General features: G+C 41.8%; 1 protein-coding gene across 8 annotated transcripts in view; it reads right to left on the bottom strand.

The window, feature by feature from the left end:
• SCAPER (S-phase cyclin A associated protein in the ER) overlaps nt 1-26,325 on the bottom strand; it is a 589,310-nt gene that overhangs the window by 12,975 nt on the left and 550,010 nt on the right. For 6 of the 8 annotated variants that reach the window (XM_033189309.1, XM_033189313.1, XM_033189316.1 and 3 more), the window contains 3 exons: nt 21,981-22,218; nt 16,702-16,851; nt 9,635-9,715 (listed from right to left, as the gene is read on the bottom strand). In XM_033189309.1, coding sequence (XP_033045200.1) covers nt 9,635-9,715; nt 16,702-16,851; nt 21,981-22,218 — 469 coding nt within the window. The remainder of the gene's footprint in view (nt 1-9,634; nt 9,716-16,701; nt 16,852-21,980; nt 22,219-26,325) is intronic. The other 2 variants (XM_033189315.1, XM_033189314.1) reach the window with 1 other exon arrangement.

Here is a 26,325-nt window from a genome sequence, read left to right as displayed (position 1 = left end):
GGCAGAAGGGCTCTCTGTCACTAGGCCTGAACTCACTTCCATGACTGGCTGCCAGCCAGCTTCTTGCATGGCTCTGCCAGTCCAGATGAAGATGAGGATGACATACTGCCATTCAAATAGACAAACCAACTGACACAGACAGATTAACACAAAAGACTTTTTTTCAAAAAACCTATGCTCTTCTTGGTTTGGTATCAAATAATCAGTTCTTGGTTATGTGCTGGCTGTGCCAAGGGTTTGTCTCTTATTATCAGATGTAAGAACTTGAAAGAGAGGAAGGGTTGGTGATGGGGCTAGATTCTCAGGAGTGAACTGTTGGAACATGTGACTTCAAATTAGCACTATCTTAGGATGGCCATTTATTTGGATGCCTCTGGAGCAGCCTTGACAAGTTTTGAGTGCCTTGCAAAACTTGTCTTATATTTTTGAAACAAATGCTATCATGTCAAATATATTTGTAATATTACAACTTGGTATTGCATGTATAGTGTTACCCAAAATTTAAATTTTAAGAAAGAAAGGAAAGTGGGGGTGGGATAGTGAGTGGTCAAAAATCTGGATTAAAAATGCAAATTCTCCTGGAAAGAGTTTGCAGATTTCACATTTGTAAAATGACAATTGTCACATTCACTCCATAAAATTCCAAGGAGTGGCTAGGAAGGCCCAAGGAGAGTCTATCACGTTGTATAAATGTAAAACAGCCTGATTCCCTCACCCAGAGGGACCTTTTCCTCCAACTGTGACCACATGGAATTCAGTCAAGAACCTGAAAGGGAGCAAGCAGGCCTCTGAGCAGAGAGATTAGTCCATTCATCAAATATTTGCTGAGCATCTACTCTAGCCAAGTATGGTGTGACGCACTGCGAATGGAATACTGAACAAATCAGAGACATTCCTGCCTTCACAGAGTGCCCAGTATTTCCACAAAATCCACGCCAGTTACTTACAAGAAAGTCTTCCAAACTCCAACGCAATCTACCAAGTCACATTTCAGAAGCAAGTCTAATAGAAGTGGGCTTTCTGGCCTAGAGTAGAATGAAATCAGCATTTAGAAAGGACACTGCTGGTTTAAGTAAACTGACAAGAGGAAGAAGCACCAGCTGACATTAGTAAGTGAAGATGTGAGAATTAAAATTATTTTAAGCAGACATGAGAATTCAAAAAGTTGCCTAGAACAGTTTGGTGTAAAAGTAAGTATCTCTACCCTTTTCAGTTGGTCTTGAGAGAGCATTACTGTATTGTAGTAAAATATCTTGTTATAACCAATTATCCTTACTTAGTATGCTACACTTTAAAAATCTGCTTCCACATACATAATGATAATAACATGCCTTAACATCGTAGTAGGAACTCATTTCTTAAGGCATCAAAAATACATAATGTATTCAGCATAATTGGTTTAAGATGAAAGGAGACGTCATAATATTGTAAAAGGGACTGGAAAGTTAATGTTAAACACATTTTTTTTTTTTAGATGGACTGTCACTGTTCTCACCCAGGCTGGAGTACAATGGCAATCTCTGTTCACTGCAACCTCCACCTCCCAGGTTCAAGCAATTCTCCTGCTTCAGTCTCCTGAGTAGCTGGGATTACAGGTGCCTGCCACCATGCCCAGCTAATTTTGTATTTTTAGTAGAGATGGGGTTTCACCATGTTGGCCAGGCTGGTCTCAAACTCCTGACCTCACGTGATCCACCTGCCTCAGCCTCCCAAAGTGCTGAGATTACAAGCATGGGCCATCGCGCTCAGCCCACATATGGTTTTTTGAAGGTAAATTTGGTCATTTGAAAAATTCACTTATATGGGAATAGTTTATTCCCTGACCATACCAAACTATGACACTAAATAATAAAATATAATAAAAATAAAAATAAAGTAGTAGTTTCTTGCTCCCTCTTTTTTTTTTTTTGAGATGGAGTCTTGTTCTGTCACCCAAGCTGGAGTGCAGTGGTGCGATCTCCGCTCACTGCAACCTCCGCCTGCCGGGTTCTAGCAATTCTCCTGCCTCAGCTTCCTGAGTAGCTGGGATTACAGGCACATGCCACCACGCCTGGCTAATTTTTGTATTCTTAGTAGAGATGGGGTTTCACCATGTTGGCCAGGCTGGTTTTGAACTCTTGACCTTGTGATGTACCCACCTCAGCCTCCCAAAGTGCTGGGATTACAGGTGTGAGCTATTGCGCCCGGCCCTTGCTCTCTCTATTATATAATCTACATACATAATAGATAAAATCATGATGCCCTATAGTAAAATTTCCAGCTCTCTAGAACTCATTATATTCAAGGAAACAACAGAAAATGGTCAAGTTCTGTTTTACCTATACTCTGCCTCTTCTGATTTTTCTAAGACCTAAGAGTGATCCTGCATTTTCTACTTATTTAGGAGAACTCCATCAGTGGTTTTAGAAAGCTCTCCATATTGCGTTATTTTTTAGTTGCTTTTTTCCCCACAGGGCCCTCTGGCAAGTTTCTAAACACTTACATCACTGGGACCCCAGCCGTGCCTGCCACAGACCAGAAGGCAGAACCACATACGGCCCTGCTCCAGATACCAGAGCAGTTGTTTAGGCAAAGACAGACTGCTATGAATCCCCAGTTTCAACAGTCTCAAGACTGTCTGCTCTGTAAGGATAGTGGTTAAGCCCCCTATATTCACTGCTGTATTCCTAGTATTTGGCATAGTGTCTAGTACAGTGCCTGGAAAACAGGTGTTCATTAACTATCTGGGGAATGAATGACTGAGGACCAAATCCTTACTCCAAGAAGCCTGTACCTACCACACCAGAGCTCTGGGCCTACCCATCCCGGGCCTTCAAGGACTCAGATAACACCATCTTTCTATGTGTGAGAGCAGTTAGCTGGGTATTTTGGCCAGCACCCTATCTGGTCTAACAGCCAGTGCTACAGAGAGGAGGGGCAGGGTGAGGCAGAAGCAGATTCTTTCTGCTGGCTTTGTAAGCACCGGTCAAAACCTAAGGCCAAACCACTCATTGGTTGGTGTGGTAGGGTGAGTGGTATATGGAGTCAGACAGAAATGTAAATAGTTAAATTAAATTTCACCAGGGCAAATTCTTTATGCCTAAGAATTCCTGTTTTACTTTTTCCCTTGTCAGAGACAAGGTGTCCCTAGCAGGGGCAAAAATAGGTGTCTAGACATCTAAATTCATTAAAAAAAGACAGCAGAGAGAGTCTGTAAATCATTGGAACAAAGAATATTTTTCTAGCAGAGCAGAAACAAAGTAGTTGCTGCATTCCTCTCCACAAAACTGGTCCTGCTACAATGCTATAGTAAAAAGGCAGCAGCTGCAGTGGCCAGGCTAGGCCAGTGCAAGAGCCAAGCATCTCTGTCCACATTGCTCTTGTCAAGTTTGTCACACCTGGAGACCAGGCCCAGGAGCAATATGACAAGAGGGTCCTTGAGGCCAATGACCTCTATGTGTCATAAAGAATATGGCATGCCCCAAACACACACCTTGCTTAATCTGATGCCTTGGGGTTAGGGTAGGGAGGGTACAGAAGTGGCTCTATTTTAAAATCTCAGGAGAAAAGTTTGAAGAGTCTATACACATACATGATCAAGTCAAAATCAGAGCAGAGAAACACAAAGAGTCCCTTGGCTAGCACTGCAAACAAATTCCTATCCTCCCAAATCTGCTTCTTCCATTAGATGATTTCCAAGCTGAGATTAAGTACAGCAACCTTGGCAGACCATATGGGAAGTAGCCCCTTTAAGCACCAGCCTTCTTCCTGGTGGTCCCAGGGATCCATTGCTCTCTAGCACCAGCAAAGTGTCAAGGACGAGGAGGGATGAGAGAGAAGAAGGGAAAGAGGAAAGAAAGCAGCCAGGATCACCAGAAGAAGCTAAAAAGTCAGTAGTTGGGGGATTGGCCTTTTATAGGCTTTGGAAACCAGGTGATCCTAGAGAAACAAGGGCTTTTCTCATGTAGTGAGGGGGTGAATGGCTGTTTTGCTGTGTCCCTCCAGGGAAACTGAGTGAGATGGTCCCTGACCAGCTGCTCTCTGCTTCCTATGGGAAAAGGCTGTGCTGGGTACCAACAGCAGAAGGATGCAAAAAAGGCTTTTCCCCTCCTCAAACATCATTCTATTCCTGCAGGGGAGAATAATGCTTCAGAACCAGGGACGCTTGTTTACAGCCCTGGGGCTTCAGTGTGGAAGTCTGATGCCCACCTACCATTCTCCACATTGGGGACTTTGGGACATAGTCTGAGCATATCATTCTCTTGCTTGTAACATTTAGGGGGTCCTTGTCTCCTAGGGGATCAATCCTCAAGTTCTTGGGTCCCTCCTGACCTGGACCCTGCCTGCCTCTTTAGTCTTAGCTCTTGTGTCTCCTACATCCTGAGCTCCAGTCAGAATAAACAGCTTGCAGTCCCCTGAACCTGCCAGGTCATTTTATATCTCAATACCTTTGCTAATGTTCCTTCCAATACCTAGAATGTCTTTCCTACCTTGCTACCTCCTAAGGATCTACTCCACTTACAGGTATCAGCTCAAACATCCACCTCCACTGTGAAACAGTTTCAAGAGGAACCTCTGGCATAGATCCAGGTTTGTTAATTATTTCCCCCAGCCCCGAGAATGTCAGCAACTTGAGGGCAGGGACTTTGTCTATTTTGCTTCCCACTGTATCCTGGATATCTGGAACAGGGCCTGACACACTGCAGGCACTCAATAAATGTCTGCTGAAGGAAGGAATCAATCTCAGCACTGAAGGCGCTGGATGTGGATGTCATAATGACAAGGTTTGGGTTGTGCCCATTTCTGCATCTCCTAGCACATGGTTTGATACAGTGTGGGCATTTTGTAAAAGTTGATGAATGAGAGAAGGAATGAGTGATGAATGTTCATAGGGACGAAAAGCTAACAATACTGCCATTTCTCCAAGAATGAGTTACCTTCCAGTCTTCTGTTCTGTGTTAGGGCCTCTTTTTCCTTCTTTCATATCGTCTATTCTGTGAGAAGAGTTACCTTTTAAGTGAAGCATGTTTTAAATTCTGTTCAAACACAGCACAAGAAAGTTGGGCTAGATTTTCTCAAACACTTGGCTAAGCTAAAAGTCATGGGCTCTACAGCTAATCAGGGATGATGGCAACAAGTGCTCCTTCCATTTTAATTTACATTTGAGAAAACCCTGTCTATAGAACACTAACCTTGTAAATTATACAGATTAACCATATCATCATAAATTTGAGGAACTACTTTATTTTGGATTTTTTTGTGTATATTTGTATTGTCTGTGTCTCTTTTACCATTGGGGCTGAGGATGGGAGGAAGGTTGGTCACAGAAAGCCCTGGATAATATATCAGGAGGCCTGCTTCCAGTGACCTGGAGTAAGCCCTTCTCCTCTCTGGAAATGAGGGCAGTTGGAATAGATGATCTCTGAAGGCCTGTGAACCTGCAGACATAATATGATCCATAGCATATATAATTGCTATGGGCAATCATGATCCTATGCTGCCCATACCTGCATAGGTAAGACATTTAAACATGGTAAAAAGAGAAGGTGCTTATAATACTTTTTTCTTACAAAGGAAAAAAAAAATCATCACATAAAATATGCCACCCCCAAATTCTCAATGAGTACCTATTCTGATTTTCTGATCTAGCTTATTTAAGAAAAGAGAACTGATTTCTTATACATATTCTCTCTCTCTCTCTCCCCTGCCCCCTGAAAGACTATGTCCATTATAGACTAATGGGATATGTGCATGGAGGCACAGGGAGGTGGGTAGATGAATGGACAGCATGTAATAATGCCTTAAAATTCAAAGGGTCTAAGTTGCGTTTGGACCTTTCCTGTGAGAACTGAGGACAAACTTGCCTTACCATGGAGCTTTTGGGTGGTATGAGAACAGCAGGGTTAATAAATGAAGCGCACGGGCTGATAGGTTTTCTGGTCATAACCTAATAGCTGCCAGAGAGCATGGATACTTTCCATGGAACATTTATGGGCTCTCCAGCACTAGTCTATGACAATTTTATTTAATCATAAAAATATAATAGTCATCAAATCTTTTTGGAGTTTCCAGTTTACTGCTTTCTCAAGAGAAATAAATGGTCTCTCAGATTTCTTCTGCTTTCATCTCTCTGTTCTAAGTATAGTAGGATAAGGTTCCAATTAAGGCCCATTAAATGTTCACATTGATTCATGTGAGCCATTTCCCAGTTTCTTTTCCTAACACAATCTCAATGCACCTCTGAGTTATTTCTGTGGTGTGTTTTCAGTTTAGCAGTTGCCCATACATAAAAGAATTATTTGGGTATGACATCTCCTTCCCTCCCACTTCTATAGCCCAAGGTGCTGAGTGGAGATTCTCCTTCACTGTCTTCCAGACAAGAATAGGTTTATCACCTGTCAGGTATGTCCAGGTGAACCAGGCATGCCCCTTTGGGAAGGGGAGCTGGCAGGTGACCAGAACCAGACTGATACTTCAAAGTCCCCTTGGCAGCTGTATCAAAACAGTGTTTTGAGTGGCAGCCCAGAGATTCTGAGGTGGGAGGATCCTCTGTACTTCTGTAAGTTTTGGTCCACAGAGGAACCCTATAGGCAGAGGCTTCTCACGGATTCTCCACAGATGGGGAACCATGTTCTGACAGCTGGTCTGGCCATGACTTCCCAATTCATCTTATAATTATATATTCTTCCTCTATCAGAGCTGAAAGGCTTCTTCAGAGCACCCAGGCTAACTCTTTATACAGACAGGAAACTAAAGCTCAGAGAAGGGCAGTGACTTACCCAGGGTCAAACAGCTGTAAAGCTGTAAAAGGATCCAGCAGTCCTGACTGCTGTACCAATATCTGTTCCATCGTGATGGGCTTTCTGTAACTGATGAGGGTCTTATATAAAACCTCCTATCTCAGAAGAGGTGTTCCCTGTGATTACAGCCTAAGCCTTTACAGTCTATCTCAGAGGGATTTTTATTATAAACGCCCCCTCCATGGCTGAAGACCAAGGCAAGCCCAGAAAAATTATATTATTGGTCATGAATTAAACTTTGATAAAAGATTCCTTCTGGCCTCATTTTCTTGTGTTGATTTGATGCCCCAATAGAAGATTTTCAAGTGAGCAAAGGATAACTGAGGTTTGTGCACACTCCTGACCTGGCAGCAGCTCCTTGGGCTGGCTGCTGCCTACCTCAGGTGATGTCCTGGCAACACAGCCACTCAGGCAAGTCAGGAGTTTCTTCTGACGTCTCAGAGGTTTGTGGAGTAAAAACTGTATCTAGTGTGAGCATCTGGCACTTTGAACTACCCTTGTGTGGAAAAATTCACCAAAACAATGAGGAAAATAAAAGGTATCTTTTATTTGGATTCTGTGAAGTTTAATGCAATTGGCCAAAATTGCTAATTGGCAAATTTCTCCATTCTTATGTCAGCCAGTTCATTCATCAGAAGTCTCAAAATAAATATTTAGGTACAATTATTATTATTATTATTATTATTATTATTATTTTGAGACGGAGTCTCGCTCTGTCGCCCAGGCTGGAGTGCTGTGGCCGGATCTCAGCTCACTGCAAGCTCCGCCTCCCGGGTTCACGCCATTCTCCTGCCTCAGCCTCCCGAGTAGCTGGGACTACAGGCGCCCGCCACCTCGCCTGGCTAATTTTTTATATTTTTTAGTAGAGACGGGGTTTCACCGTGTTAGCCAGGATGGTCTCGATCTCCTGACCTCGTGATCCGCCCGTCTCGGCCTCCCAAAGTGCTGGGATTACAGGCTTGAGCCACCGCGCCCGGCGGTACAAATTATTTTTAATTAAGAATTTTTGTTCTACTTTTGGAGGAAAAACCCCACATTTTTTTCTTTGGTGCTATAATATTGAGAGTAGCTTGGTTCCAAAATGGTTGCATTGCTGAAACTCAGGCTCTTCCTTAGACATGATGTATTTCTATTTTATGAAAGGAACGTATCTGTCACACAAAGAAAGAAAATATAGAAAACTGAATGCTTGTGTGACAGCTAAAGAATAAGCTGCCAACTCTGGGAGAACAGAAAGGCCTTGAGTGTTGGAGTTTCCACTCTGAGCCCACAACTGCAGCCTCCATTCACCAACTGGGATGGGGCTAGGGGAGTTTACCAAGTGGGTGTGACCTAGGACTGACCATCTGCCTTTGAGGCAAAGAGTAAAGTAAGAATGTTTGAGCAGGAATTAAGCCACCTCTAAAAGTTCTAAATGCTGGAATGGGATTCTGGAAAACTGCCACTCTTAACACACAATGACTCTAGGAAACCACTCCCTATTTCTGTGCACAGGGAAACACCCGAGGTGAGTACAACAGATTCATTTTTGGAACTTGTAGTCAAATTAATGTTTGGGGTTTCTCACTAAGTCACTGAGTTACAAAAGAGCTGGAAAATGCATGGCATGCAGCTCAGGCAGAACCGAGTTTCACAAGCTTCGCTCTCCAACTTGCTTGCCTGTTCAGATCTGCCCAGAAGCTTTCAGGAGCCTTTGGCAGGGTGTGGTGCAGAGCAGACGGTTACATGATCAGCACGGACTTCACTAGAGAGAGCTCGATGGGGGAGGGGGACAAGGGGATCCTTCCTTTCAGGGATCACAAGAAACTCCAACTCTGATAACTGCAATCTATGGGGCCTTTCCAAATGAAAAAGCCAGTTGCTAAATAAAATGAGTAAGCAAGGTGCATATTCCCAATATAGTAATATGCAGGCAGTCAAATCATCTGTCATTTAATTTAATTATCATACCACATTTAATTATCTAATACAAAATGTAAATAAAGTGACGGGTTGACAGCACATACTAATTACATTCATTATAATAATTAAATGGGAAGGAATTTAGAGTCAAGAAAGTGCCATAAAATGCAGGGAATCTTTTGATTAAAACATTTTAATTAGAAACTGCAACCCTGGCTGGGCGCGGTGGCTCAAGCCTGTAATCCCAGCACTTTGGGAGGCCGAGATGGGCGGATCACGAGGTCAGGAGATCGAGACCATCCTGGCTAACACGGTGAAACCCCGTCTCTACTAAAAAATACAAAAACTAGCTGGGCGTGGTGGCGGGCGCCTGTAGTCCCAGCTGCTCGGGAGGCTGAGGCAGGAGAATGGCGTAAACCCGGGAGGCGGAGCTTGCAGTGAGCTGAGATCCGGCCACTGTACTCCAGCCTGGGCGACAGCGAGACTCCGTCTCAAAAAAAAAAAAAAAAAAAAAAAAAAAGAAACTGCAACCCTATAGGAAACAGAAGATTCATTCCATCAAGGATGGGACATCACTTTTATCATCCAGGTTTCTCTTCTCAAGTCATCCTTGGTATCGTGGGGCTGAGTCTTTCCAGTTAATAGACTAAATGGTGGCAAATAAAAAGTGCCAATCCTTTATGCAAAGCAGTTACCTAATCAAACAGTAGGCTGCAGCAGGCTTTCAGGATGTCTTGTCTTATAAAGACACAAGCTGTTTTCCCAGTAGGAAATCTATGATCCCCTGTGGACAAACTGGTTCTGCAAATTAACACGACTTATGACTAATGATAAGGAAACATTAAATGAATTGAGCATCTAATTTCTCCTATGGATTTCCTCTGATTTACAGAAAGTGGCAATAGGCGAAACAGATTCACTTTCTTAAGTACAGAAGTGAGGTGGAAACTCACTGGACTGCCAGTGGCGAGGCTGGGCTCTGCCAATTCTTGCTTTACAATTCCTTTTCCTTCTCTGAGCCTCAGTTCTTCCACCTACAATATGAGGGAGATGGACTAGGTATCTCTCAGAGCCCTTCTAGGATGAAGGCGCCATGAATCTATGACTGAAGAAGCTAACGCCAGTGCTGAAAACTAAACTTACCACATCCTCTTAGCAAATGCTCACTTAGCAAATTACTGGACTTCATGGGGTCAGTAGAAAGGGAATTTAATAGAACTAGTTTTAAAAGTGAAAACAAACTAACAATTAACTTTTCAGTTATAGAAAACTTCCCAACTCTATTGGGATATGAGCAGTTATCACCTTGGCCAGCTTGTGGCTATTCCTATACCCTGCCCTTGCCCTGCAGCCTGACTGGCATGGAGCACAGCCATGAGCTGGTGAGCACAGCCTTTAGTGCAGGTAAAACAACTGTGGCTGAAGATGGCATCACAGAGCAAGGTACGTGACATCTCACCTGTAAGAACTCTGCTTATAAGTATCTGTCATTGGGTTCCCTCTATTAATAGTGAGGAGCCAAAGTATACTGAGGTTTTAATGATAAGTTGCCACACAGTGGGCAGGCAGCTCATTAAGCTGTCTGCTGCAGATGGAATCTGGAGTAGGGTAAGTAAGGTCCGAAGAACCACAAAAGAGCTTGGAGTCCTCATGAGATCAAAATGCTGCTCTGTGGTTCTAGTTTCAGCCTTTAAAATGTCACAGACTCATGGAACTTACAGGGGAGGTCATCTAGTATAATCCACTTAATTTTTGTTTACTTCATTGTGTAAAATATGTATAACATATAACTTACCTTTTTTTTTTTTAAAGACAGAGTCTTGCTCTGTCGCCCAGGCTGGAGTGCAGTGGCGTGATCTCGGCTCACTGCAACCTCTGCCTCCCAGGTTTAAGCGATTCTCCTGCCTCAGCCTCCCAAGTAGCTGGGATTACAGGCATGCACTACAGCACCTGGCTAATTTTTGTATTTTTAGTAGAGATGGGGTTTTGCCATGTTGGCCAGGTTGATCTCAAACTCCTGACCTCAAGTGATCTGCCTGCCTTGGCTGCCCAAAGTGCTGGGATTACAGACTTGAGCCACCATGCCTGGCCCCATTTCAACTATTTTTAACCCCACAATTCAGTGGCATTAAGTATATTTACAATATTATGCAATTATCACTGCTATAGACTTCCAGAACTAATTTCTTTGTAGAGTCAGTGATGCTCAAACCTCAAGAGGGGAAAGAATTTATCTAGGATCACACAGCTAATAGCAGAGCTGGGGCTAGAACCCAGGCTTTCTATCTGCTAAACTGTGGTCTATTTCTACTCATAAAACGTGTTCATTTATACTTTCCAAGATCTTTATGAGTCTCCCTGAATAAGGCACACAGATAGGCCATAGAAGCTTTCCAGTCAGCATCTAAGAGGCAGAATGGCAGTTTCTCAAATGTACTGTCTTGGTGAACCTGCATCATCTTCTACATCCACCACTGCTAGCCAAGGTACACTTCAGTGATCACTAGTGGATGGTACCTGGGACATGCCTGGCTTTCTTAAGCAATGTAAGATGAAATGAAAAGTACACTGAGTTGGGCTTTGCAAAACCTGGATGCTAGTCCTGATCGTTCATAAAGAAATGATTCTCTGTGTCATTTCAGGGAGCTTACTTTATCTTTTAGAAGCCCAATTGCTCACCTGTCTGTGAGGTAAGAATAATTCCTGTACTTACAGCCTCACAAAAGTGCTACTGAGGCTCAAGAGACAAGCGATGGGAAGAATAGTATAAAGAACTCTACAAATATAAGGTATTTGTACCTTGTAATATTTCTCTCTCTCTCTCTTTTTTTTTTTTTTTTGTTGAAACGGAGTCTCGCTCTGTCACCCAGGCTGGAGTGCAGTGGTGTGATCTCAACTCACCGTGACCTCCGCCTCCCAGGTTCATGTGGTCCTCCTGCCTCAGCCTTCCCAGTTGCTGGGATTACAGGCATGTGCCACCACACCTGGCTCATTTCTGTATTTGTAGTAGAGATGGGGTTTCACCATGTTGGCCAGCCTGGTCTCGAACTCCTGACCTCATGATCTGCCCACCCTGGCCTCTCAAAGTGCTGGGATTACAGGTGTGAGCCACCATGCCTGGCCTCTACCTTATAATATTTCTAATATATGGCCGGGCGTGGTGGCTCATGTCTGTAATCCCAGCACTTTGGGAGGCCAAGGTGGGCAGATCACCTGACGTTAGGAGTTTGAGATCAGCCTGACCAACATGGAGAAACCCCGTCTCTACTAAAAATACAAAATTAGCTGGGCGTGGTGGTGCACACCTGTAATCCCAACTACTCAGGAGGCTGAGGCAGGAGAATCACTTGAACGTGGGAGGCGGAGGTTGTGGTGAGCCAAGATGGTGCCATTGCACTCCAGCCTGGGCAACAAGAGCGAAACTCCGTCTCAAAAATAAAACAAAATAAAAATTTCTAATATAAATATTATGCTTAGTAATATCATCTCCATAATGTGCAGTGTCTCAGCTTCTTACAATTACTATCTTTTCTATCAGCTTCTTACTTCTCTATTTTTTTTTTTTTTTTAAATCTTGTTCTTTCTTCTCATAGATTGTTGCATTTCAGCAACTGCCCCAGATCTAAACTGACCTCTCTAATCTTCCCTCAAATCAGAAGTGGATGTCCAGTTTGGTATTCAGTCCTTCTGGGAGGCAAGGTGTTGAAACACAGGGTCTGGCTTTTTTCACTTTTCTAATTTCTTCCTCAGCGTGAGTTTACCTCTCACCAATGATCTTCAAACCCCACTGTATCCTCTTCTTCTCCAACTGACAAGTAACAGGGTCTCAGTCTCTTCCTCCTCCTTGTATTGACCAGTGCTCTCTCCACCCATTTCATCTGCTTTTTTCCCCATCCCAGCATGCCCAGTCATCACCTTCCTACCATGTCCAAGTCAGGTCTTACATGCCATCTCCAAGTATGAGTCCCCTATCCTTGACACCCCTTAACCCTGAGCTGAGAGATGCCAAAATTGTGTGTTTTATCTAAAGGAGAGGATTAGTATGTGATCCAGCATCAGCAGAAAAACTGTCTGAAATCTCATGAAATTCTGAGTTCAGTAAGTTTATCACAATAGAGTTGGTTTAAGCAGAAAGTTTTAAACCATCCTTAATATGAAACGCATGGAAAGAGCTGCTTTGTCCTGCAGAACTGCACACAGCAAATATTATCACATATACAATAACTCACCTCTTTCAAAGGCAGTAGGCAGTGTCTTGATATATAATAAACAATTTAAGTATAAAATAAGACATTTTTAGGTTAACCATGAATGTCTATACAAGATAAAGCCATATATAGTCGTTAAAAATACTTAGCAAAGATTCCGATATAATGTTAAGTGCATAAAGCAGGACACAAGCATTTGTATAGTATGACCTCAGCCGTGTAAAATTACTCATAGAAAAGAGGCTGGAGGGGAATCTGCCAAAATGTTAACAGTGGCTATCTCAAGATAGTGAGATCAGGAATAACTGTGATTCCCGTTTTTTTCTTTATACTTGAACTGTCTTTTTCTCTTCCCTTTCCTTTTCCTTTCCTTTTCTTTTCCTTTCTCCTTCCTACCGTCTTCCTTTCCTTTCCTTTTTCCTTTTCTTTTCTTTTTTCTTTGAGACAGTCTTGCTCTGTCTCCCTGGCTGGAGTGCAGTGGCAGGATCTCGGCTCACTCCAACCTCTGCCTCCCATATTCAAGCAATTCTCCTGCCTCAGCCTCCTGAGTAGCTGGGATTTCAGGCGCCTGCCACCACGCCCAGCTAATTTTTGTATTTTTAGTAGAGACAGGGTTTCATAATGTTGGCCAGGCTGATCTCGAACTCCTGACCTCAGGTGATCCACCCGCCTTGGCCTCCCAAAGTGCTGGGATTACAGGCGTGAGCCACTGTGCCCGGCTGCCCTTTTTCACAGTAACTAAAATCAGAAAAATAAAATCAACTTTTAAGATAAAATAAAAAGCAATTTAATAGGTTGAATGGATGCACATGAAGAAAAAAAAATCTACACGGATGATTTCCTTCAACTTTCCTTCCCCTGAGCAGTCTGTAAGAGACCTGTGAGCCTACTAGGCCTGGTCCACAGAGAGGACAGAGCATCTCCATCAGGGAGTGTTTGAAAGGGAAGGACACTGCCTGTGCTGTAGAGGTAGGAGGGGAGAAAAAGCTGCCATCTACTCTCCTGGCAACAGGGTCTGTAAAAGGGGAACTTTTCTGGTATAATACTCTGGTAAGGATCCAAACTGTCTATATTTTAGCCATGGGAATCTTTCTAAAACAGACTGCTTATTCCTGCAGTGCGGTTCAGGGAATGACTGAATATAGACTTTGCCTCCATGCTTACTTGAGGTATTAGAGGCATCAACAATCATCTAGGAAATACAGAGCAGGGCTTAGTGTCCCTTTGAACCCAGATGGTTGTGACTTCTGAGTTCTTGGGCCTGCCTTATTTTTTTTTTTTTTCTGTCTTTTTTCTCCTTCTCAGGAAAGCAATTTCAGCTCTCATTGTGCAGTTTCTCACCTTGTACTTGGCTCTACCACCACAACCATCTCTTTTATTCCTGCCCAGATCTAGTTTGCTGCAGGCTAGATAAACCTTGCAAACACACTTGTTAGAGATTTGCCTACAATAAAAATTAGGAAGTTTATAGTAAGGCTGGGCATGGTGGCTTACACCTGTAATCCCAGTACTTTGGGAGGCCAAGGTGGGTGGATCACGAGGTCAGGAGTTCCAGACCAGCCTGGCCAAGATGGTAAAACCCCGTCTATACTAAAAATATAAAAATTCGCTGGGCATGGTGGTGGGTGCCTGTAATCCCAGCTACTCAGGAGGCTGAGACAGGAGGATCGCTTGAACCCGGGAGGCAGAGGTTGCAGTGAGCCAAGATCACACCACTGCACTCTAGCCTGGGTGACACAGCAAGACTCTGTCTTAAAAGAAAAAAAAAATGAAAGTTTAGAGTAAGAGTTAAGGGGTTGTTCAGAGGCTTTTCTTTCTTAGCTATAATCTATACAATTAAGGTTGGCTGAGTAGGGAGCTTTTTCTTTTTTTTTTTAAGACGGAGTTTCGCTCTTGTTGCCCAGGCTGGAGTACAATGGTGCAATCTCGGCTCATCGCAACTTCTGCCTCCTCCTGCCTCAGCCTCCGAGTAGCTGGGATTACAGGCATGCGTCACTATGCCCAGTTAATTTTATATTTTTAGTAGAGACGGGGTTTCTCCATGTTGGTGAGTATGTGGCTGGTCTCAAACTCCCGACCTCAGGTGATCTGCCTGCCTTGGCCTCCAAAAGTGCAGGGATTATAGGTGTGAGCCACTGCACCCGGCCAAGTAGGGGGCTTTAGATAAATGAGGTTGTCAGGAATTACTATTTGATATGCTAGTTATGCCATAATCCTGGTTTCAAAAATAAAGAGAAATAAGCTACTTTATTATTAGTAAAAAAATCTATAACAGATTTCCCAACATCTTAAAAAAGCAGAAAGCAGGCCAGGTGTGGTGGCTCACACCTGTAATCCCAGAACTTTGGGAGGCCAAGGTGGGAGGATTGCTTGAGCCCAGGAGTTCAAGACTAGCCTAGGCAACATGGCAAAGCCCCGTCTCTACAAAAATTAGCTGGGTGTGATGGTATCCGCATGTGGACCCAGCTACTCAGGAGGCTGATGTGGGAGGATCGCTTGAGCCCAGGGGGTCAAGGCTGCAGTGAGCCAGCCTGAATGACAGAGCAGGAACTTGTCTAAAAAAAAAAAAAAAAAAAAAGCAGAAACCTATTTACAAATGAAATCTTTTTTTTTTAAAAAAAAACTATGAAATATTGCTCAGAAACCAAATAATCAAAGTAGTTTAAAGCAAAACTACTATGAGTGACCTAAGCGGGAGAGTCCTACCTTCTCAGCCTCCCACCAACACCAAAGGAAGATTCTAAGCACCTAGACAGAAGCCAGGAGTCAAGAACAGTTTCATAGAACACCAGACGCTAATACTATATGAAAAGTGACCCAACTTGAAAGATGTAAGCTACCTTATCAAAACAAAAACCCTAATAGCTAGAGCAGCAGACTCCACGTGGTAAGGAAGTAGATAGTAAAGAATCTACATGGTAAGAGAGTACATGCTTCTCTGTGGCTTAAGAATATTTTATTACAAATACTTTATAGCTCTAAGAGGAGGCCCTAATGCTAATCTAGTTCTTATCGAATCTATTTGAAGAGGGCCAGGTGCAGTGGCTCATACCTGTAATCTCAGCACTGTGGGAGGCCAAGGTAGGCGGATCACCTGAGGTCAGGAGTTCAAGACCTGCCTGACCAACATGGTGAAACCCCATCTCTACTAAAAATACAAAAAATTAGCCAGGTGTGGTGGTGGGTGCCTGTAATCCCAGCTACTTGGGAGGCTGAGGCATTAGAATTGCTTGAACCTGGGAGGTGGAGGTTGCAGTGAGCCGAGATTGCACCACTGCATTCCAGCCTGGGTGACAGAGCGAGCCTCTGTCTCCCAAAGAAAAAAAAAATCTATTTGAAGAGAAGGAGTGGCCGGGCGCGGTGGCTCAAGCCTGTAATCCCAGCACTTTGGGAGGCCGAGACGGGCGGATCACGAGGTCAGGAGATCGAGACCATCCTGGCTAACACGGTGAAACCCCGTCTCTACTAAAAAATACAAAAAACTAGCCGGGCGACGTGGCGGGCGCCTGTAGTCCCAGCTACTCGGGAGGCTGAGGCAGGAGAATGGCGTAAACCCAGGAGGCGGGGCTTGCAGTGAGCTGAGATTCGGCCATTGCACTCCAGCCTGGGCGGCAGAGCGAGACTCCGTCTCACAAAAAAAAAAAAAAAAAAAAAAAGAAGAGAAGGAGCTAGAGGCATATTCCTGGCATCTGGTTAAAGGGCTTTACAGAGGACATTTGGGTTCCAGCCCACTAGCCTGCCTTTTCTCATTCCAATACGTCACACTCTCAGCACTGGGAGAATGTTCTAAGGAACTTTCCAGGGCCTCTTACCTGGTTATCTGGGTGGTTAACAGTGAAGTAGCCCACACAGACGATGACCTCATGAAGGAGGCTTTCACAGGAGACTTGGGTGCAGTGGCCCAGCAGGGAGCTGGCCATGTGCCGGAATGCAAGGGACAAGCCCTCTGCCCCTACAATAGACTGACAAAGACAAGGAGCAGTTAGAAGCCCTCAGCCCAGGGAGAGCCAAGGCTGCAAATCACAAAGCAAGACTGGCCCTGTGCACTTTCTGCCACGGTGCTGGAAAAACATGACATTTCTACAGTACTATACTTAACACTTCAGTTTAGGGGTTCTTTTTCTAATAAATGACAATAATAAATACAATGTTTAACCTGAAAAGGGACAGTAGCAGACCAAATGCCTATAACACGTGGATCAACACATTATCTACCTAAAGCACAGTTATTTATTCTATTTTTAATAACTTAATTTTTCTCATATACAAATATTCTTACTGTAGAAAATCTGGAAAAGCATTAAAAACCTAAAATTCACCTGTAAATCTACCACTTAGCTAAATTCCAACAATTTTTTTCTGAAGGAGAAAATATTTTCTTGTACACAGAGTTAAACATATATTTCTAATTATTTATGTTTAAACAAAAATTATAAATAACAACTAGTTATTATTCAAATAAGTAGCTCTATAAATCAAAGGCTCCCAAAAGAATGTAAAAAAAAATACAAAAAATTCTCTCTAAAACCATGAAACCCCTCAGCTATGGGACTTCTGGGATCCTTTCTCCAGACAGGCAAAGGGCTGTCGGCGGTGGGCGACTCAAGAAGAGAGTCTGAGTCTGTGCAGCTCTATTTAATAAACATGTCAAACAGACAGAGCGACAGGAGGGCAAAGGGGAGAGGCGAAGCCCACAGAATACACTCGCAGCCCACACTGGAATGAAGCACCACTGCTGGCCTGTGGGAAAAGGCAGCGTTTTAAACTCATCTTTTGATTTGAGGTCTGAGTGGGCTTGAACCAGGTTGGATGCGTTGCAGCTTGGACGTTTTAATGAATTCACTTTACCTAACTGGGTGAAACAGAGCCATTTTAGTGAGCATTCTTGAAACAAAATTACTGCTAAATTTTAAGAGTGCCTTTTGTCTGTTTCACAGCCCCAAAACAAAAAAAAAAATGTTCTTCAAGCCCCAAAGAGACTTCAGAAGGGCTTTGCTCCTTTAAATCAAGTAGTGACACTTTCTCAGCTCAGCCTTTATTTAATTAGTCACGTCCAGCATGCTGTGACCCAGTGCCCTCTGTTTAACCTTCACTGATAAGAGCAGGTCAAGGGGCATATAAGTTTGAATATAAAAATTAAACCAATTTTTCAAGGAAACTATATTTCCTTTTTAGCCAGAATTAATTGCCAAGTCAGTACATTGATTTGTTTCCTGAGACCACCTTCAATTGTAAAAACTGTCAAACTGAATGCAATATACAATATCCCCAGTCTCAAGGCCACCCATGCCAATATGAATTCAGAGTGAAATCAGACTCTTTGCTGAAAAGAGAAAAATATTTTGACAGCCTTATTAGTATACAATGAAATGGAACCAGCTAGGAAAATACTCTAATGGATAACCTTTTGTACTATTACATGATGGGTTCTCACACAAAATAAGTACATAGGTTTGTGGCTTTGAAGAGGGTGAAGGAACACTGGGAATGCTGCATTCAGTTTCCAACCTTCTGACTCAGCATCTGCAAGACAGTTTAGGTAAATTCTTCTTTTCAGAAACTGAGTCAGTTCACATTTTCTGAGGGCCTACTATCTGCTAGTGAGCATAGCACTTTTATGCAATCACATTTAATCCTCAAATAGTCTTGTGAGGTAGGTGTTCTTAATCTCTATTTTACAGATGAGGAAATGGAGTCTTAAGTGTTCAAATAACTTGTCTAATGTCATACAATTTGAAGAGGTAATGTGATGGCTCAAAGTCAGGTCATTCTGACTCCAGATCCAGGGGTCTAATGAGGATGTCTCCCTGTAATAGCTCTGTATTCTTGTGATGCATTCAAACCCAAATCATCAACATGTCTTATATCATCTCGTCTAACTCTTCAGCAGGTCAGACAATTTATCTCACTTCAGTTTTTTTCTTCAGTTCCTGTGAGCCTCCCAGGCAATTCATAAATTATCTCTCAGATTTTTCTGAGGTCAGATCATGCTGAGATGTACACTTTCCTTCTTTCCACTTAAAATCTCTTTTCCTGTCCTTTATATACATAGTTCCTAAAAATCTCACTTTTGACATGTAAGTTGTTTTGATGAACCAGAACATGAGTTTCTCTGACCATAACTATCACAAAAATAGTACTTTTCTGGAAAACTCATCCGTTGCTACACAGTACAAATACTATGTATTTAATTTACTTAAGCTTACAGTCTTGATCACGTCCATCTACATCAACAGTGTCTATGTAGACAGACGTGTTGCTTTACATAGCTGGTGAAGCCTATGTTTCCCTTCCCTTGAGTATGGAAGGCTTATGACTGATTCAGCCAATAAAGTATGGTTGATAAGTAAGTGTATGCCTTCTGAGGCTAAGTCATAAAAAGTCCTGTAGCTTTTGTTGGTTTCTCTTGGAACACTTGCTTTCTGGAAGCTTCCTCTTAGGACACTCCCACTCAGAGTCGAGACAGCATAGTGTTTTAAAAAGTCCAAGTCACATGGAGAAGCAGTAGGTAGATGCTCTGGCCACCAGTCCTAGGTGAATCTTATCTTTGAATCATCCCAGGCATCAAACTAAGAGTAAAGAGCCTCCAGATGATTTTAGCTCTTAGCTATAGCCATGACATCATGGAGCAGAGACAAGTAATTTCCACTGTGATAAGCCCCATCTGAATTCTGAACTCCTAGAATCTGTGATCAGAAATAAATGTTTCCCCTACTAAGTTCATCTGTTTGTTTGTAAATGCATAAAAGTAATTAAGAAAAAACACATAGTCATTGGTATATATTAAAGGCCCCAATGCTAGAAATTCTGGGCATTTAGGTCCCCTCACATGCTGATGAGGAGTCAGAAAGAAACATGAAGGGTAAAGGCTACTTGGAAACTATAGCTAGGAAGAGAATGAGAAAGAGTAATGGCGAGACTGATAAAATAAAAGAAGAGAGGAGAGACAGGAGAGAGATAAAAAAGAAGAAAAAACAGGAAGGAAAGAACTGAGAAGGAAATATAGAGTTGCATGAAAAGAAGGAAGAAAAGGTACTGGAGAATTGTGAGAACCAGTCAAGAAAGGGCATTCCAAATGAGAGCCAGGGCATTTGATTTTTAGAATAATTGTTTTTTATTTATTTTGTTATTTAATTTCTTTTTATCCCTAGAGACACTGATTTGGAGAACAGTTGAACCCTCTTGAGCCATTCTTGTTTTATTCCTGCTGTTTTCGGCAAAAGTGGCTCAAGTGGGGATAAGTTTCAAGTTGGATACAGCAAGGATCTGGAAAGGAGAAATGTTTTTTATCTTAGTTGGGCACCAAAGATTCCAGAAATAGGCTTTTGATTTTTCTTTTCCTTCTTTAATGAAATCACTTGACATTATTGCCCATTATTAAGCCCTTTAGGCTTAAAGGCCACTAGGGAGCAGGTCTGGTTGAAGTTCAATGGTGCTCCTTTGTGAGTGAGCCTGCACAGGCCACAAGTTCACAGGAGGAAAGGGGCAGGGAGCAGGGACCTGGGGCTCCCTGACAGAGTGACTGACTGAACAGCTGACTTATCCTAGATGCTTGTTTATGATGTGGAGTCCCCTGTAGCAGTATAAATGTTGGTCAAGAAGACCCGTGAAACAGGAAGCTAAGAGACAGTTTTTAGATATTTGCTATTCCATAATCTATTAACAAAAGAAATCACTCCCTTTCGACACAGCTGATGGGTAGATTGGTAGACTCCATATCCTGAGCATGTAAAGTTAAGGTTCCCTGATTTCCAAACTGTTTCCAGACAGAATACAGTGGGCTTAGGTCTTCAAAAAACACAGATGTTATGTTCAACCCTGAGGCGAGAACCACTGACATTTTTTTGAAGCAGATATCTCTCATTTATATGTGACTGTAACCTCCCAGAACTCTATGTATTGTGCAGTCAGTTACCACCTAAGGCTAGTTCAACTGCTCTGGAGACAGAAAAGCATTAACCCAAAGGAAGGGATTTCTGTTCTCATGACAGACAAACTAATTCTACAAAGTTGAAAGATACTAGATCCAATGATACAACTTAGTCACAAATTTCCTTTTATGAACAAAATGACAGGAAGACATCAATTAAAGAACTGTACATTTGTCATCAGCTATAATATAGAAGTATTCCTTCCATCTCAGAATGGCAAAGTCCACTATTTTCATACATTTGTATCTCTATAACCTTTTTCCCTCTGAGCAAAGCAATTCACCTAAATTATGGGTTCATCATCTGCCAAGTTTATTCCTTTTTTAATGAAATCACTTGACAGTTAATAAACTGAAAGAGAAAGTCTATTCCTTGGGGCTTGCTCTGTTCCAAAGGTTCAGTGTTTTTGAAAATTAAATTTCCTACATGAAAAAAAAATCTGTTTCCAGGCTGACAGTCTGGTGTTATAGCATAAAGCAATTCTTCTTTCTTTAGCTACAAAAACTTAATAGCTAAAGATGCAAATCCCTGTAAAGCTAGTTATACACTTTACACTGAACACAAAATCAGCTAAACCAACCATAGAAAGTCATATCAATCAAAGAACTTATCTAAAAAGCTAGTTATATACTTTACATTGGACACAAAATCAGCTAAACCATCCATAGAAAGTCATATCAACCAAATAATTTATCTAATTTTGGTTCTATTTACATAAGAAACCATTAATTTCCTTAATATTTAAAAGTTGATGAGATGATAATGTCCTGATCTAAAGAATTCCAGACAAAAGGTTTATAAATAGCAGCATGGCAAAGGATGAACACAGGCTTTGGGGTGGGAGAGTTACAGTTACTAGTCCTGGTTCACAAACATGTAACCGTGGGCAAATTACTTAACTGTCAGCTTCTCTATCTGTAAAATGGGTATAACAATACTTTGCATGGTAGCTATGAGAATAAATGAGAATGCTAGATGTTATAGAGCATCTAATACAGTTCCCAGAAAATAGTAGCTTAATAAATTATAACATATATTATAATTCCATTTATTGTAGTTTATTCCTTATACCCCAATTCAGGAGAAGAACCTGACATCCTATCTACATGAAAATATTAACTCTCAATTGGTTAACATTGATATAAACCAATACTTGGTACCTGAAAAGCAGGCAGATGAAGAGCTGCAAAGCTGTTGAAGAAACGTAAACTCTGAATGGCTACTTGGATGGTATTTTGGGTGTAATTTTCCTTGGGACTGGCAGTGCTAGGGTCTAAGATGGTGCCATGGAAGAGGACACAGTAGAGCATATGAAGAACTCCAGCCAGGTCGGTTGCCTGAAGAGCAGCTGTCAGCCCTGTGGGATCCTGGCGATTATTGTCAAATATGCTGTATGACCTGACAAAGAAACATTCAATTCTTTGAGAAAAACTACTTAAAGGATGTTAGCAATTTGTATAGGTTAAATGAAACAAGACAATCAGACCATTAAAAACAAACCATCTGAGTTGTATAATATGGTAACAAAGAACTTCAAGGAATAAATCCCTCCCCACCAGCTGCACTGTGGCTTTCTTTTTCTTCTGGAAGACCAGCCTGCTGCAGCAGTGTCAACTGAGCACTCTGCAGCCAGTGCTGAGGCTGCCAACCACCCTTCCCACACCTTGTAGCCTCACTTTGTTTAGTATCCTGGGTCTGGGCAAAGTGGACAGAGTCTGTGAAAGCTTTTGGGACTCAGAGGCCAAAACACACTCCTAGCTTCCTTTCTGGATAAAGGAACTCTTCTTAGGGGAGGCAACTATTAGGAAAGCATGAGGCCTCAAAAACCCAGTAATGTGTTGGTATACTGTGATAGGGAGATTCTTCAGCTGCTTTTGAAGCCCCTTTTCCAACATTGAGGAGTACAGGTGGGACAGGTTGTAGAAGCCACAGTTCCAAGAACAAGCAAGTACTGGATTAGGTCTACACAAATCAGATGAAGTCAGCTTAGCTACCATGGCAGGTAATGTTACAGAAGAGCAAGAAGAGACAATGGCAGTGGCAAATGAATACCTAAAATCAATAGTAAAGCAGCAGGAGTATGCTAAATCTACCTCATCCTTGAACTAAGGTTTTTTTTATTATTATTTTTTGTTGTTGAGATGGAGTCTCGCTCTGTTGCACACGCTGGAGTGCAGTGGCGTGATCTCGGCTCACTACAAGCTCTGCCTCCCAGGTTCACGCCATCCTCCTGTCTCAGCCTCCCAAGTAGCTGGGACTACAGGCACCCGCCACCACACCCAGCTAATTTTTGCGTTTTTAGTAAAGACGGGATTTCACCGTGTTAGCCAGGATTTCACCGTGTTAGTCTCGATCTCCTGACCCCGTGATCCACCCGCCTAGGCCTCCCAAAGTGCTGGGATTACAGGGGTGAGCCACTGTGCCTGGCCGAACTAAGGTATTTTTTATTTTGTTTTTTCTTTTATTTATTTTTTAAAAATTTCCCTTCTTTTCACAGGTGTTAAAAAAAAAAGTAGAACCACTCAATGTGAGGTTTGAACCCACTGACTCTGGGATTAAGAGTCCCATGCTCTACCAACTGAGCTAGTCAAGCAATTCTGAACTAAGGTATATGTGAAGCATCTAGTGACTAAGAGCAGGCAGTTATAGTAAACATAGCTGCCAAGCATTCACCCTTTTAAACAAAAACTGTACAAAGATTTCTAAGGAATCATCTCTCTTTAACTCATAGCCAATATGCTTCATATAGATCTCCCTCCCTATTTACTCTGGCTCAAGGGTACCCAGGCCTAAGATTAAGCCACACATTTCTCTGGCTGTTGAGCATTACTCAGGGATGGCACATGTCACAATCAGAGCTAATGGGATAGAGGGAGATACTTTTGCTGAGACACTTGGGAAGAAGTCATCACTTTTTCCTCTACTGGGTTTGAATCTGAGATGTAAGGTCTGGAGTTGCTATAGCCACTTGTAACCACTGCACAAAACCTCAGGTCTCTTAGTGTTCTTTCTTCATGACACTGATTTTTCTCAGGAAGGCAAGTTACAAGTTTCTACTCAATGTCTTCCTTTAATGTGGCATGATCTACACAACACTGAGCAGGAGTGCTTTTATGTTTCTGGCATGGCATACTACCTTTCCCTACTTTTTAACACTATGAGTTAGTGTTAAAAATCTGGGTGTGTGTACAGGTGTGTGTGTGTGTATATATACATGTATATATATACACACACATACATGCATACATACATACACATATATATAGGTTGTCATTTGTCATTCCTTTCAGCTGGATGGGAGGTAGTCCTTGAAGAACTATGCTTACTTCATCATCTTTCCCAGAAGCACTCAAGAGGTGTCACTAATTAAACAAGAATTGAGAGGTGCTGACTGGCAAATTTCTAGTATCTTGTCTAGTTTTCTCAATTCATAACTTAGTTTTTCCAAAAGGATCATTTTATTCATTTTGCTAGTTGCATCAAAGCAGTTGTATTCATAACCACGGTATACATTTATTTCTTGAATGTGCACTATTTCTAATATTTCTGAGAATACAGCCAAGCAGCATGACATCTTCGTATACGTTGTTCTCTACTCAAGAAAGAAGCTCTCTTATGAAATACTGTCATCTCATTTATACGGCAGGATCTGCCAAGTACATTCATATGTGTCACCTTATCTCGTTCTTACTGGGTTTTCATAGTTGGTAGAGAAGTTATTCGTCCTCTCATTGTACACATGAGGCAAGTGAGACCTAGAGAAATTAGGTGAAGTGTTTTAGGTCATACAAATTTTTAGTGGCAGGAATATCACCCAGGGCTTTTGACTGTTTAGGGTCAGTGCTTTGTCCATGGACCAAAACATCCAGGTCAAACAGAGGCTGACCTCCTCTTTCCTCTTGATGCCTTCTTTTAAGTCAAATTTTGTGATTAAGTAAATACTGTTAAGATATACAGAGACTATAATGCAATCTTGTATTGTCGAGGGGAGATATTTTTGTCTCACAGCACTCAATAAAAAGTTTAAGAAATGATATTTATTTGCTTATATGTATATCTGAACCGTTACACAAACTTCTGTTAGCTAATGTCAGCTGACCCTTACTTCCTTCCATTAAAGCCAAAAGAGTTAGGGGTCAGACCCTGACTAGAGACGTGAGTAGAGATTAATGTGTCTGAGTTTATTATATAGGTTCCAAAAAGGGGCCTGTGTTTGTTTAACACTGATTGCCTTTTAGAACCAGTGACAAGTCAGAAGATATTTCTCCCCAAAGCTGATTTCTAATAGGCTTTCAGAACCTTGAGGATGAGTGACATCATTGCTGGTGACAACAGTTTTACTGCTCTGTGGTTCAGAATGGTGACTTCCCCTTTACTCTTGTGTTGCTTTTAAACTGATTATCAGCATATTCTAATACAGATATTCAGGAATATAGCTTTGTCATTTAAAACATTTTATAATACTTAGTCTTTCTGAGCATTTATTAAGTGACAAAAATTCACTGCTATTTCCTCTTCCAAAGAATACATATAAAAAATCTTAAAAAAAAAAAAAAGTGAAGGTTATCAGAACATATTCTCTCCTGCATCATTATTTAGGAAAACACTAATCTGATGGATTATAAAGCAATACAGCCCAGTCTTTTGCAGATATTATCCTAATGAAATAAAAATGGTAATTGAGGAAAATCTGTTAAATAAGCCTTTAAGAACTTAGATGTGGAAATGGTTCAAAACGCATAAAATAGTGCTTCATAGAAAAGACCATTCATGTTGAAGAGTCCACAGGATATATGGGGGTAAGGGGAGGGTTTGACTGTTCCATTTGGCTTCCACAGGACTAATGTAGACCTGAAGGGACCGTAGAGAATGTTTACTTTTGATTTAGCTTGAAGTACAGATAATTTGTCCATGAGCAGGCCACTGGCTTCTGTTGGTCTTAACTGTCAGTTATAATCACTTTAAGCCTAAATGTTTATAAGAAAAAAGTAGAAGGCCTTATTCATATCAGGCATGGGTCACGAAGTTTTCTTTAACAGATACATAGAAGATGTGAAAAATAAGATCTGAAATTTTGCATAGTACATTCTGAGATCTTTGTAATTTTACCAGATTTTAAGGTGTTTTTGTTAGGTCTTCAGGACTAGAGATCTTAGTGAGACATTCATTTCTGTTCATCAAAAGCTAGATTCAATTAGGAAAAAGTAAAATTGGTTTTTCATTAATACTGCACAATGCCTGAAAACCCTACTTTACCTTAAAGGAGAGTACAGCTGGGCAAAAACAGCATGATTTGTGTGGGCATGAAGTGCCGTCCATTCCATCTTCATAAACCACTTATACACCGGGCCTTAGTTGGCCTAAAAAAGCAGCTGTGACAGTTCCAGACTCTATAATCCCTTTTTTTCTGTTTGTTTGCCCTCATTTCCATGGTCCCCAGATTTCCAGCTTGGTAACATTCACTATGATCTTCAGTGCAGGTGATCTTCTAGATTGTTCTCTTAG

The sequence above is a fragment of the Trachypithecus francoisi genome, unplaced genomic scaffold (assembly GCF_009764315.1).
Source record: "Trachypithecus francoisi isolate TF-2019V2 unplaced genomic scaffold, Tfra_2.0 Lachesis_group3, whole genome shotgun sequence".
Taxonomy (NCBI): domain Eukaryota; kingdom Metazoa; phylum Chordata; class Mammalia; order Primates; family Cercopithecidae; genus Trachypithecus; species Trachypithecus francoisi.
This window is presented reverse-complemented; position numbering and strand designations above follow the sequence as displayed.